At 44.0% G+C, this 15371-nt stretch overlaps 1 protein-coding gene across 1 annotated transcript in view; it reads right to left on the reverse strand.

Annotated features, from left to right (window-relative positions):
* Positions 1-15371, reverse strand: part of kcnh3 (potassium voltage-gated channel, subfamily H (eag-related), member 3) — a 547160-nt gene that overhangs the window by 60295 nt on the left and 471494 nt on the right. The window contains exon 11 of the mRNA XM_080198480.1: positions 1122-1336. Coding sequence (XP_080054606.1) covers positions 1122-1336 — 215 coding nt within the window. The remainder of the gene's footprint in view (positions 1-1121; positions 1337-15371) is intronic.

The following is a 15371-nucleotide window of genomic DNA, read 5'->3' on the forward strand; positions in this document are numbered from 1 at the left end:
AGAACCCAAAAATCAAACCCTTTCATGTTTTCTTACGGGCTGCTGAGAGGGTACGGCATTCATAGGCACGCATGATCAAGGGACCCAGCATCGGGAAGGACCATGACCTGAGAGCCAAAACCCCTGCCCTTTCTTTTGATCCCTTCCACCCCATCCAGCCAATGACCTCTTTCCTATGATGCCCGTCTTGTCATCCCTCCTCTGTGGCCTGGATACTTCACTGACTCTTGGCCTCTGCTGAATGTATTACCAGCAGCAGCTACTTCTCCTGTTGGGCTTTCACATCTACAAGCTACAACCTCTGATTGGCTGGCAGTTCTCAGGCAAGAGCGGGGCTCTGTCCCCAGATCCTAATTCCTGGGGAACATGCATACACAAACATACGAATTACGAACAGGAGTAGGTCACTCAGCCTTGAGCCTGCTCTGCCACTCAATAGGAGCATGGTTGATCTAACTGTAATCTTAACTCTGCATTGCTGCCTACCCCAATAACCTTTAATTGTTTTGCTTAATAATAATCCGATCGAATCTCCACCTCACAGACTTTGCCTCAACCACCTGTTGGGGAAGAGAATTCCAAAGTCTCATAATCCTCTGAAAGAATTTTTCCCCTCCTTTCTGTCTTAAATGGTGCTCCCTTATTCTTAAATCTCTGACACTGACAAATTAAGTGTCTGGTGGGCACTTTATTCAGGCGGAGCCACTGCAGTATTCCTGCAGTTTCTCCAGCTAGCAGGTGAGACTTCTGTTGCCAACAGTAAATTCAGCCCCATGTGCTCACTTCCATTTATTAGATGAGGAATACTCACCTTGGCTGATGTCTTCCCTATGTTTCCTACATTTCAAAGTAGTTGGCTGCAAAGTGCTTTGGGGATATCCTGAGCTCATGGAGGTGCAAGTTCTTTCTCCTTAGCCCAGATGTGTTGAGGTCAATTGTACCCATTTCAAAATCTACCTAAGCTGGAATATCTGTGGTGGCGTACCACACAAGTTTCATTTACTACAAAGCTACGGGGAAGCTTAAGAGTCTGTACCTGATGTACTTTCTCAATTTTTGGATTTATAACTTGGAAACACATTCAATAGTTCATCTTCGATAGTTTGAAGGCATGAACTTACGTCAGCGTCATTCCCTTCTCGCAGGTTGTAGGTCAAGTCGTGCTGAATATCCTCAATGAATTTCTGTGCATATTCGGGGTAGAGCTCCAGTACTTCCCTCAGACCCTTCAGGATAATATACTGCAGGTCGCAGTAGGTCAGAGCCTTCACGTTTGCATTGGTCTTAATCACCTGGTCCTTTGCCAAAAAGTCAGAGCCAATCAAATCGCCTTTTCCTGGATAGGTGAAGAGAAACCCTAAGTCAGTAGTTTTCTGCATCTCTCTGGGCTAACTGATGGAGCACTGCAAAGACAGTGATGCAAGGCACATGGGAGCGGGGAGGGGGGACAGCGGTGTGGGGGTAGGGGGTGTGGGGGAATGGGGGGTAGGGGGAATGGGGTAGGGGTTTGGGGGAATGGGGTTAGTGGGGTGGGGGGAATGGGGGTAGTGGGGTGGGGGGAATGGGGGTAGTGGGGTGGGGGGAATGGGGGTAGTGGGGTGGGGGGAATGGGGGTGGGGGGAATGGGGGTGGGGGGAATGGGGGTGGGGGGAATGGGGGTGGGGGGAATGGGGGTGGGGGGAATGGGGGTGGGGGGAATGGGGGTGGGGGGAATGGGGGTGGGGGGAATGGGGGTGGGGGGAATGGGGGTCGGGGGAATGGGGGTCGGGGGAATGGGGGTCGGGGGAATGGGGGTCGGGGGAATGGGGGTAGGGGGAATGGGGGTAGGGGGAATGGGGGACAGGGTAGGGGGATGGGGGTAGGGGGATGGGGGAGAGGGGAGGGGAGGGGGAGGGGTGGGGAGTGGGATGGAGGTGCGGGGGTGTGAGGTGGTGGAGGGGGGAAGGGAGGGTGTGGAGGGGGTGAGGGGGAGGGGTGAGGGGGAGAGGAAAGGGGGGAGAGGAAAGGGGGAGGGGGAGAAGAAAGGGGGAAGGAGGAGAGGAGGGAGGTAGGAGGAGGGCGGGGGGAGGTGGGATGAGGGAAGGGGTGGGTGGGATGGGGAAGGGATAGGGGTGAGGGAGGTGCATGGGGGAAGGAGGTGCAGGGGTTGGGGGATGGGGGAAGGGAGAGGGGGTGGGGGGAGGGAGGTGCAGGGTGTGGGGGGAGGGAGGTGCAGGGTGTGGGGGGAGGGAGGTGCAGGGTGTGGGGGGAGGGAGGTGCAGGGTGTGGGGGGAGAGGGGTGAGGTGTGAGGGGGTGGGGAGAGTGGGAGGTGGGGGTGGTGGGGGAGTGGGGGGAATAGGGCGTGGGGTGGTGGGGGGAGGGAGGTAGGTGGGTGAGGAGGGGGAGGGAGTGGAGGTAGGGGTGGGAGGTGAGGAGGGGGAGGGGAAAGGTGGAGGGGGAGTCACTGAATACCTTATTTATTTATTGCTATATTGTTCCTATGAAAATGCTGAACAGTGCAATGCACTGTGAGGTTATCCTTGATTCAGCAATAAGCATCTAATTTTGATAAAAAATTGTGAGCTTCTGGTTAGAATTCAGGTGTAGGTTTGAATGGGCATGGGAGGAAGGTGTCTTATGAGGAAAAGCTGAGCAGGATGGTCCAATACTCAGAAGTTTAGAAGAATGAGAGGTGACCTTACTAAAAAATAATAAGATTCTAAGGAGGCTTGCAAAGGTAGAGAGGATGTTTCCCTTCATGTGGAGTAAATCTAGAGCTCCGGTGCAGAGTTTAAAAATAAGGGGCCTTCCGTTTAAAAAAGAATGAGGAGGAATTTCTAATCTCAGAATTGCTAATATTTGGAATTCTCTTCCCCAGAAAGCAGTGGAGGCTGGGTCATTAAATATATTGAAGACTGAGTTCACCAGAAAGATTTTTGATCTACAAGAAGTCTGAAGGATTAAGGGGGTTGGCAGGAAATGGAGTTAAGGCCACACTCAGATCAACCATGATCCTACTGAATAGTGAAACAAGCTTGAAGGATCGAATGATTGACTCCTGCTCCTCTGTTCTTGTATTTTTACAATAGCAAGATGGCAACATACAGAAAGGCACACTGTTGGTATGCAGTTACAAATACCTCAGTACACTGTCACAATTATAATTTGTAGTTTAACAGTGGATTACAAACTAAAAAATGTGAAATTTTCTGACTAAACTCTAATTTAAATGAGCTAAATGAGAATAAAGTGAGGTGCTTAAGAGTTAAAGTGCTCCATGTTTGGCAACTCCTTGATCTGACTGAACTCACTGAATTGTAAAAGCAAGCACGTTGTTTTAGATATCATTTAATTATTGAGAGGAAGCGAGCATATGCTCTAGCAAATGTGATAAAATCAAGCCAACTCATTGTCTATTCAGTACTGCAAGCACCTATTACTTACTAATTTGTCTAAACAATTATCATACTTAAATACCTGAGTGGGTGACGTTTTACCCACCTCCTAAAGTGTATTAAAACTTGGAGGATTTTACTGAAACATTTGATATTTATATCTTCTGCCTGTTTTGCACTCATGGCTGCATCCAGAGATGGCAGCCCTGATTTTCCCCAGTGGTGGCCCCTCTGATCATTTCTGGGGCAGAATGGGGCATAAGGTAAATAGACTGGTCCATGAACAATTCCATATTTGGACTTGAGACACTAAAATATCTTCTACCCTCAGCAATGCAGGGGGATGGGAGAAGGGGGGGAAGGGGGAGAAGGGGGAAAGGGGTGGGGGAGGGGGGGATGTAGGTAATTCTGGCCCTAACATGCTGGAATTACCTACATTCAGTTTTGATATAGCGGTAATGATGGCAGCATTTGACATAAGATGTCTGCTTACCATGAATGGTTCTGTCCTTATTTTGTTGGATGGATTCAATGTCTGTTGTTCCTTCCAGTGGCAAGTCCACCAGTTGGCAGGCAGCTGGTGTGATGGTTCTGTATTAACCTCCTACACTTACCTGCCCCTATACCATTCAAAGTTGAGCAGCTAAACCAAGGAAAATGCAGACCATTCAATCCTGTATGAAATAGTCCTGCTTATTACGTACAGTGGGATTATCAATTGAAAGAAAAAGTAGTGTGGATACACTGGTTCAGAAAACAAAATTACTACCAGCTTATTTACCATTTGCTCAGCTACAGTTTACTTTTTAATCTCTCAACTGACACCAGCCCAACTGGTCTACGCATCATGTGAGCCTCCTCCAAACTTCTTCCATCTCACATTATCAGCCAAAGGAGATGTTACCCTTCTTCAGGTAAGAATGATTGGTTAGAAGTTAGTGTTGTTTTAATTAGCTAAGTCCAAAGTGAGAGGGAGACTAGGATTATAGCTTCACCTGAGGTTTCCTTCATTGGGAACTTAACATAGTTCAATAACTAACAGCTACACATAGTAAGACACAAAATAAGTGAAAAAAATGACCTTTATATTTGTAGAAAAGCAGTCTTTCTGAAAAGACTGTCCTCTGGTCAATGTATTAACAACCAGAGCCGTAAGATTCCTCTAGTCACTACTTTGGAATCAAGGGGAGGAGTTTATGCTTGACAAGGTTGTGATTTTGGGAGTAACACAGTTAGAAGTCTCGCAACACCAGATTACAGTCCAACAGGTTTATTTGGTAGCAAAAACCACTAGCTTTCGGAGCGCTGCTCCTTCATCAGGTGAGCGGGATTTCAGTTCGCAAGTAGGGCATATAAAGACACAAATTCAATTTACAAAACAATGGTTGGAATGCGAGTCTTTACAGGTAATCAAGTCTTAAAGGTACAGACAATGTGAATGGAGAGAGGGTTAAGCACAGGTTAAAGAAATGTGTATTGTCTCAGCCAGCACAGTTAGTGAGATTTTGCAAGCCCAGGCAAGTTGTGGGGGTTACAGATAGTGATCGTCTGCATGGTCTCCCCAATGTACCATGCCTCAGGACATCCTTTCTTGCAACGTATCAAGTAGACAACATTGGCCGAGTTGCAAGTGTATATACCGTGTACCTGGTGGATGGTGTTCTCATGTGAGATGATGGCAACTGTATCGATGATCCGGCATGTCGGACTTTAACCTGGTGTTGTGAGACTTCTTACTGTGTTAACCCCAGTTCAATGCCAGCATCTCTACATATTGGGAGCAAGCAGACAGTGTGTCACTTCCCACCAGTCCCATGGTCCCACTGCATTTATGCATGGGTGGCCAATTAATGGCTAAATGGCAGGACTGCAGCCAATCAGGAAACCTGTCAGGAAATAAGGCAGCAAAAGTGATGGATACTGACCAGGGACAAGCTCTTGGTAGGAGGGCAGAAGGGCCACCACCGTCCTCAAAGTCCCCAAGTCCTCCTGAGGTACTCACCATGTCTGTTGATAATCTCCTGTTCCTCATTGGTACAGCTAGTGAAAAGTCCATATGACCACCAGCCTGGAGCACGGGCAAGAGCAGTCCTATGGTTTAGTGATGACATCCTGCCTGCCCTCCTGCTGCAACTGGACTTGGCTTGTAGGATGGGAGGAGATATCTCTACCTGACCAAGCCAGCCTGGATTGAGGTCCCAGAGCATGTCAGCAGCTGTAGGGTTATCTGTAGGAATTGGCTGCAATGCTGCAAGAGTCTGAGTGACCTTCTCCATGCTGTAAGGGTGAGTTTCTTAACTCTTGAGGTGGGCACACACTTATGGGACAGATGCATGTGTTGTGTTAGCCAAGAGAGTAGTTACTCATCCACAACTAATGACAACTCAAAGAGCATTAATAGACTGTCAAGCTTTCAGGGGCTGGGTCACAACAGTGGGAGATGTAAGAGTAAGTACATAGTAAGAGATGTAGAGTGAGACCCTGCGGAAAGAAGCACCAGAGTTTGGGGAAACCATACGTGATCTCATTATCTTCACAGAAAATGATGGTCTACCAAATGCAAAGGAAGATGAGGACCACTGAGAATGTGGCAAATCTGGCAGTGCTAACAAAGATGGAAGAGGAAATTCTGGAACTGACGGTGGGGGGAGGGGGTTCGAATCTGTTGGACAAGGAGACGTCAGAGTTAGTTCCAGGTATGGTGAGCATCCAAAGGAAAAATGATCAATCCTTGGATGGCGAAAGGAGTGTGTCTGAGACAGCAGAAGGGGTGGTTATGTGTGTGCAGTCATGACTGTGAGGCCACTTAGGCTGGTGAGCCTGCACGACTCTGTCCCAGGCTCGCTAATTGCATTCAATTTCTGATTTAAATATTTATAATCACCCTCGTGCACTTCTTGGGAACAAGGCTGATCACGCCAGATATCTGGTGCCAGTAAAATCATGATAGGCAAAAGACTGGACATGAACCTGATTTCCTGGCTCTCTCATGATCTTACCGGTTCACCTTGTCCATCAGAGTGAGATGGTAAGATTGTCTCCCGCGTCTGCCACATTTTTCCTACTCACATAACCCATCTATATCCCTGTACAGGCACAATGGAAACTTATCAACCTTCCATTAAAGGCCAGTTAGAGAATAATGTGGAATTCTCTTCTCCAGACAGCAGTGGAGCTGGGTCATTGAGTATATTCAAGGCAAAGTTAGATAGATTTCTGATTGACAAGGGAACTGAAGATTATGGTGGAGTGGGGTAGAAAGGAATTTGGAATTGAGGCCAGAATCAGATTAGCCGAAAACCTATCAAATGGTGGAACAGGTTTGAGAGGCTGAATGGCTTATTCCTGACCCTAATTCTTGAGTGCTCAAATTGTGTATTATTGCAGTTGGATGTGAAGATGTCAAGGATTTGCATTGGGAGGGACAGCTGTCCATATGGTAAAAGGTAAAATTCTGCTTTTTGGGTCATTTATGGTACAAAAGGAAACCATTCAGTTTATCGAGTCCATGGAGCAGCCCAGTCATTCCCAACTACTTTCTATATCCTAAAATGCCCCACAGGTTTATTTCCTTCAAGTGTCTGTCCAATTTCCTTGTGAAATTGTTGATCATCTTGGCATGTAGGTACTAAGTTGGCATGGATTATATAAAGAGCTGTGGGGTGGACAGAAGGGCATAAGTTGGATTTAACGTGTAAAAGACTATTAGGATCGGTGGGGGAAATAGGTTGGCATGGTGGGTATGAGGGGATATGAGTACAGGTGGGGACATGAAATTGCATGAGTTGGCATGGATGGGATATTGGGAATTTGAAGGGTGAGGACTAATTGCAGTGTTAATGTAAGCCTACTTGTGACTACTAAATAAGCAAACCTGATAAAGAGCCTTGCCATTTTTATTATAACTGAGACAAAGTCCCAGAGCACCAAGGTGAGCCTTTTAACCAACTTGCCTCAGCACTCAGCAGTCCCTGTGGCTGCCTCCCTGCTGTTCCTGGGGCAGCAGATCTGATTCCAGTAAGACCCACTGTACTAGACTGAAAATCCAGCCTTCAGTGACGTTTCTCCTGAATTGGGTTTGAGAAGTCAGGGAATTTCATGACTGCACACCTAACTCGGGAGCAAAAATTTGTTTCTTTTTGATGTTTCACTACTCCACTGAATTTCTGGACTCTTAGCATACAGAATGAAATTTGGATGCGAGCCCAGAAATCCTGAAAAGCCTGCTGAAGCCGCTGAACCCCACAAAAACATTACTTGATCAAATGCTTTGACTCTCTGAGCTATGCTGTCAATTTCACAATGTTTATTTACACAAGATAAGTAGATTTTAAATGCTTGCAATTTCATCAATTGATACTTTCTTGATAACTGACTCTGCTACTGTAGTAAAAAGGACTTTTAAAAAAATAAATTAGAAAATTATCAATTAAAGACTTTTAAAAGAGCTTTGATGCACACATTCTACTGTCACTATAGGGTTCACTGTTTAGTGGGTGAATGGGCATGGAGGTGCCATAGCTTGGCATAGGGGTTGGTGGGGAGTATGAGATATCATGGATGGGGATTGTATAGGCACATGAGTGTGTGAGAGGTGAGAGTCCATTTTAGTGTTCTCTCTGAACTCTCCCCCCACAGCATGAGAACATTCAGCCAGGCCACTGCTGTGTCACAGACTGGTGGGGTGAAGGGAACCCCTGAGGTCACCTCTGAACCACCAGCAGGTGCACCATTACCCACAAGTGCTTAGTGAGACTCCCATACACCCCAGTATAACTTTCAAGTGGCATCTTATCTCCTTCCTCCCTCTTCATGCTCAGCCTGACAAGTCCCCGCTTTTCAGGACCTGTAACAAATCATGCCTATGTGACCTCCAGCTGGAGGGGCCGGAACATCTCAAATGGTCATTGAGATGCTAAGAAGGCCCTTTAAATATTAATAGGCTTCCCACCCAATCTGGATGGGAACCCGTGGCCTGGGAGGGTAGCACTGGCTTTGACACCCAGTGCAAAACCCGTTCTTGCGCCAACTCCTGATTCTCTGGCCATTGCAATTGGAGCTAGCAGACCTGGAGAATGTCCCCCTATATCTTGGAAGGAAAAATGGGCAACACGTGCCTGTAAGTTGTGTGAAATAGATAAGGGTGAAGTTAAAAAGATCTCGCAGTCTTGACACTCAAAATGTCTAACCATTGCGTAACAACAATGAACAAAACCAATAGAATGTTGAACCACAGAATTAACACAGTTCATGATAAGTCAGAGGAAGGCACACTCAGATTGCACAGTGCGAGGGTCAAACTACATTGTGTTCAATTCTGGTCAGTGAGACATACAGATCCCAGCAAGATGAATCACAAGGTTGATCCCCTAGCTTCAAAGCTTTCAAAGTTATTCAAAGAGACTCGAGAGGCTTGGACTCTTCAGCTTTGAAAAGAGAAACCCAAATCATTTTTTAAAAGTACATAAGAACATAAGAAATAGGAGCAGGAGTAGGCCATCCAGCCCTTCGAGCCTGCCCCGCCATTCAATAAGATCATGGCTGATCTGTCGCTGCTCAGTTCCACTTTCCCGCTTTCTCCCCATAACCCTTAATCCCCTCTCTTATCAAAAACCCATCAACCCGCGTCTTAAAAATATTTAGCGAGGCAGCCTCCACCACTTCAACGGGCAGAGAATTCCAGAGATTCACCACCCTTTGAGTGAAGAAGTTCCTCCTCAACTCCGTTCTAAACCGCCCCCCTTTTATCTTGAGGCTGTGCCCCCTAGTCCTACTGTCTTTTTTGAGCGGGACGAGTCTCTCCACCTCTATCCTATCCATCCCATTCATCATCTTATAAGTCTCAATGAGATCTCCCCTCATTCTTCTAAACTCTAACGAGTACAAGCCCAGTTTATTCAGCCTCTCCTCATAGCTCAACCCCCTCAACTCCGGTATCAGCCTAGTAAACCTCCTCTGCACTCCCTCCAAGGCCAAAATATCTTTGCGCAGGTGCGGTGCCCAAAACTGCACACAGTACTCAAGATTATAAGTGTTACCCAAAAAGTAAATTCAGAAAATGACTTTAAAGATGGGAATAGAATAAGGGAGGGGGAGTGGGGGGTGTTGGGTTGGGGGGACGGTGACAGTTTTAAACTTACAAATGGCAAAGTTAGGACTGATGTTAGGAAGTCCAACTACACAAACACAATAGATTCTCTTTCTTTTCATTAATTCTTTGCCTTCCTTCAGCCTGAGCACTCAAGAATGGAATGCAAAATCCAATTAGTCTTCACCAGTGTCCCATCATCACCCTCAAAATCCAACTACAGAAAACCATAATATAAAAGCAAATTATTATGAAAGCTGGAATGAGAAACAAAAACAGAAAATGCTGGAAAATCTCAGCAGGTCTGACAGCATCTGTGTGGAGAGAATAGACCTAACATTTCAAGTCAGAGCCCTTCAGCTTTAATTCACATCAAGGGTACCCATTGCCTAGGCAGGATGCATAGTCTTAAAATGTGCTGCAATGATGTTCCCCAACTGAGTACAAACACTAGTTTTCTAGTTCAATGACTTGTGCATCAAAAAGCACAGAAAGTAAAGTTGTTCCTCTATTTCCACTAAATAACATTCTTGCTTGAGTTAAGTTTGACTTTCCTTGTGATAACATTGCCCAAGTGGAATGACGAGAAATCACATTACACTGTTATAGTATTAATTCATTAGTCTCAGCCCTGCTGTCCAGTTAGTAAATTTCACCAGAGTTGGCAACTCTAAATCAGCTGTTTGACAGATTTAATACCGTTCACATTTGCATCCTTCAGGGACAATGCAAGTGGCACTGGTTTGTTTCCTCAGACAAGAAAGTCACAAGGTACTTTGCACAGACATGGATGAGAGGCTCATCCTTTTCCATTAGGATCTTTGTGCTAAATGTGAATTTGCTGATTGCATTTCCCACACTGTCAGGCATTACAGAGATCAATGTTCCCATTTTGCCATACTATGTGACCATCACAAAGATGTTGAAAACTGCACACAGCTTCAGTCAGGGTTCCATCTATAGTTTCTGCAGTCTGTTTGGACTGAATAATACTTTCTGCAGCCATTAGTAGAACATTTGAAGTAAAAACTTGGAATCATTTAATATCAATTTGAGCTGTAATGGAAGGGACGTAAGGGTCATTCTCCATGGATGAATTCAGATGAGCTAAATAACCTGCTTCATCTGTAATTATCTTGCTATCTGGTGAATGTGTTGGCAATGTATTGAATAGCATGAATTGTTGATTGTGGCTCTGTGTGGAAACATAGAAAAATAAAAGTAATGTTTTTAGTAATATTTGTTTGTACATCCTTTTACAACAATAAATTGTGAAAATAAACTATTTACAGAAATGGGCATTAATCCTTACAGATGAAATCATATGAAATAGTGATAATGATTATATTATTCACCTTATAAAGTTAATTGTTTCTAATTTGCTTGTTAAGATAACAATTCCATTTATATTTTGCTTGGATTATTTACATGGACACATGTAAAGCTTATCCAACAAATCAGCCAATCTGTTAATTACACGAGCTTCACCAGATATTAGAGAAAATGGGAGACACTTTAATTATCACAAGTCTCCAATTTTATTTGCTCTCTTTAAATAAAGGTTTGGTTATCTATTGTCTAACGTGATTGACTTTTTTTTTACAATGTTCGAGATTAAATAAACCCATTCCCCACAGATGTTGTTGAAGGACTGCCTGAACTGTGTGTAGTACTGTTAACACAACTAACTACTCCCAAGCGAATCCACTCCAGAGTTTTCAACAAATTGTTCAGTATCCAAAATGGACAAGTTAAAGACTTAGCCAAGACTGTTTTGAAGAAACCTGTAGGATGCCTGATTAAATGGCAGCCAGATTATTAATGAATCAAAACGGTATGCAAAGAAGCACTTGGAATAATCCTTTACTCAAAAAGTATCACAGATGTTTCTGCATGTATTCAGCATCTACAACCACAAGTATTCTCCTATTTCTGCATAACTGATTCCACTCCAGCTCTTTTGATGCTATGACTCCCAGCTGATTCCCTCCATTTGTTTGATCCCCATCCAGTCAGCTGACTGACTCTTTATCTCCTCAGTAGCCCCAGGCACTGGATGTTAAATTAGTTCCCAGTCGGCAAAGTTTTTGATAATAATACATATTAAAAATGTAAACAGTCTGAAAGTAGATCGGCCATGATCTAACTGAATTTTAGAACAGGCATGAGGGTCTGAATTGTCTGCTCCTGTTCCTAATATTCCTAGATGAATTAGAAATAGTCTTGATATTTATAACAATTGTTTCATTATTAATGTATTAGCTGTTTTGGTCAACATGGTTAACACTTAAGCACTGGTGGGTTTGTACAGCTTCTAAAAACCAGCATGTATATTTCCAATTGTACAATATTTATACAATGATTATGAGAATTTCCAGTGCTAAATATATTGGAGATATACCAATGACAGTCCACCTCAAAAGGTTTATCACCAATGGGAAATGGTTTGCTATAAGTTTCAAATGGCAGAAAAAAAAATCTACTTTCCCACCATCTTCTCTCTTTTATTAAAGATCAGGCAACCAATAGAGACGATCAACATCTCAGTGTGATGTTCATCTAGCTTCATTAGCTTGATATTCTGTAAACTGCAAGATCAAATTAAAGCAGTGGGGAAGAGCCATTGTTAGAAGGAGATGACTGAAAGTGCAATTATCAATTCAGTGGCATATAATGCCACAGCTTCCAGCCAGGCTGTTATGTGGGTCTGATGTGGGAGAGAAGAATTCTTATCAGGACTTTTCCAGCAGAAGAAAATTTCATGATATACAGCAATGCCTCAAGAACTACGATTATGTTTTTAGGATTACGAAGGATGGTGTCTGAAGTGGGTCCAAATCTTAGCCAATAGTTATCCCTCAACCAACATCAATTAATTAACTTATTTGGTCATTCTCACTTTACTGTTTGTGAACCTTACTGGATGCAAATTGGCTGCCAAGTTTCCTACAACAGTGATGACATTTTAGAAGTACTTCACTGATGCTTTGGGATGCACAGAGGTCAGGAAAATGCTACATAAGTATTTTTTCTGTCTTTCATTCAAGTTACAGAGCAAATGAAGGCAGAATTGGCTAAAGTGGTACAGAGTACACAGATAAATGGGCATTCTTCACATCAGCAACTTTGTAGTTAGTAAAGTGGCACAGGGATCAGTGCTGAGGCCTCAACTAATTACAATTTATATCAATGATTTGGATGAAGGGACCAAATTTATGGTATCTAAATTTGCTGATGACACAAAGACAGGTAAGAGTAAGTTGTGAAGGATCCGCAAAGGAATCTGGGTGGTCTGATAGCACAGTGGTTAGCACTGCTGTTTCACAGCTCCAAGAACCTGGGTTCGATTCCCGGCTTAGGTCACTGTCTGTGTGGAATTTGCATATTCTCCTCGTGTCTGCGTGGGTTTCCTCCAGGTGCTCCGGTTTCCTCCCACAGTCCAAAGATGTGTGGATTAGGTTGATTGGCCATGCTAAAAATCTCCCCTTAGAGTCCTGAGGTGCGTAGGTGAGAGGGATTAGCGGGTAAATATTAGGAACATGGGGATGGGGCCTGCGTGGGATTGTGGTCGGTGCAGTCTCAATGGGCCAACTGACCTCTTTCTGCACTGTAAGGTTTTTATGATTCTTCTATGAATATAGATAGGTTAAATGAGCGGGAAAAAATTTGGCAGATGGAGTTAAGGTGGGACAACATGAACATGTCCACTTGGCAGGAAGAACAGAAAAACCGTAAGTTTTTCTTTCATTTGTTTATGCCAGCTTTGGTTTTGATCAGCATGATTGATCACTTACATCAAAGAGTACTAAAATACCACTGACTGCTAATTTCAAATGATTATCAATCTCATTCTGCCAGTTTGATCCTGCACTGTGAACTCACTGTGCACTCACTATCCTCCTCTGGATTGATCTCAGTGTGAACAGTGTGTCACTCACTACCCTCCCTCTGGACTGATCTCAGTGTGAACAGTGTATAACTCAGTATCCTCCCTCTGGATTGATCTTAGTGTGAACAGTGTGTAACTGAGTATCCTCTCTCCTGATTGATCTCAGTGTGAACAGTGTGTCACTCACTACCTCTCTCTGGATTGATCTCAGTGTGAACAGTGTATCACTCACTACCCTCTCTCTGGATTGATCTCAGTGTGAACAGTGTGTCACTCACTACCCTCCCTCTGGACTGATCTCAGTGTGAACAGTGTGTCACTCACTACCCTCTCTTGGACTGATCTCAATGTCAATAGGATGTCACTCAGTCTCCTGCTCTTTCAACTGAATGTGAATAGTTTGTCACTCAATCTCTTACCCTCTTGATTGATTCCAGTCTAAATAAGATGTCACTCAGTTTCCTGTTCTCTCGGTTTATCTCATTATGAGAATAGTTTGTAACTGATTCTCCTGCCTTTTTGATTGTTCATACTGTGGAAACAATGTGTCACTCACTCTCTTGCCATTTCACTTATCTCAATGTCAATAGTGTGTCACTCATTCTCCTGCATTCACAATTGTTTCTACAGTATGAACAATATGTCACTCAGTTTGAAACTCTCAATTGATCCGACAGTGTTTACACTGTATCACACACTCTGCTACGACCTCAGTTAACTGCCATATTATACTAAGAATTCTCAGTACAAAAATAAACTTGAAAAAAGTGATCAATCTGAAGTGGTATAGCTTACGATTTCAGAAAGGCCAGTCAGGAATTCAACCAGAAAACAAAATAATCGCACTATTTGATAGTGCAAGCTTCCTTGTGTTTACAGTATTTGTTGGTGAAAGAATTATTTTATCTAGTTGTCTCCCTTGCTTTTAAGGGAAAAGATTATGCAACAGCTTTATATGCTGAAGTGATACACTGAGAGAAATGTGAAGATAACATTAAAGTGATTTTTCTGTGATTTTTGTTTTGGTTATTCCATGATAAAATAACCAAAGTGTAAGCACTGATTTGATCTATGTTGTAAGCTTTTTTTCAATGGTATTTATAGAATCTATTGCTCCTCAGTACTATTATGCAGATTTTAGTGTTTTATCTTTGCTTCATGGCTCAAAAAAAACAAATAATGGCTGTGACACCAGACAAAATGGCTTTCCATTGAAGAAAAGTCAGTTTTGTGTGCACCGTGTTCCAAAATATTGGTGTTATGTTTTGGACTTCAAACTCAGTTCAAGACAAGTTGTCAGGGCCATGGGGCAGGGGCAGGGCCAGGATGTGGGGCTCTGGCAGTGCTGGGGAATATCATTTTGGGGTGGTTTCTATTAGACAGGGATGATGATGATGCTTGGGGAGGGGAGGGATTGATTCCAAAGCTGGCAATTGTTGGGGGAGGGTGCATTTATTTCCACTGTGAGATTGGGCAGTCTTTAAAAATGGCTACTCAATCTCTGTGGAGACAGGCTTGCTGCCTCTATCAGGCTTCACCCCCACCCACCCCCAACCAGACAGCTGTAATTAAGCACGCTCCCCCTCCTTTTTCTCTCAATGTTAGAAGATCTGCAGTGTGAACTTACTGGCTCGCCATGCCAGTCAATTGGTGAGGTGAGCTGGTAAGATAAGGGCAAGAGCTGATAAATAAGGTTCACGCCCAGTTTCTCGCCTCTCACAATCTTATGAATACTGTTATGCTGATGAAATCAGCTTGATTTCAATATTAATGACATGGTCAACAGGTCATTAATGAGACTTGGTGCTATTGTCCGGGCTCAATTACCTTAACAATCTTCCTAGTCAAGGTCCTCACCGGCAAGGATCACAGATAGTCCCCACGGATGGGGTCCATATGTGATGGCCTCTCTGATGGGACCAGAAGTCATTGAAGCCCCTAGATGTTCAGAGAGGGGGGAGGTAAGGCTGGGCAGTGCCCGCCAGACATCCTGGCAATTATAGAGTCATAGAGGTTTAC

Source organism: Carcharhinus amblyrhynchos, chromosome 11 (assembly GCF_965287045.1).
Source record: "Carcharhinus amblyrhynchos chromosome 11, sCarAmb.v2.hapA, whole genome shotgun sequence".
In the NCBI taxonomy this organism is placed as follows: Eukaryota; Metazoa; Chordata; class Chondrichthyes; order Carcharhiniformes; family Carcharhinidae; genus Carcharhinus; species Carcharhinus amblyrhynchos.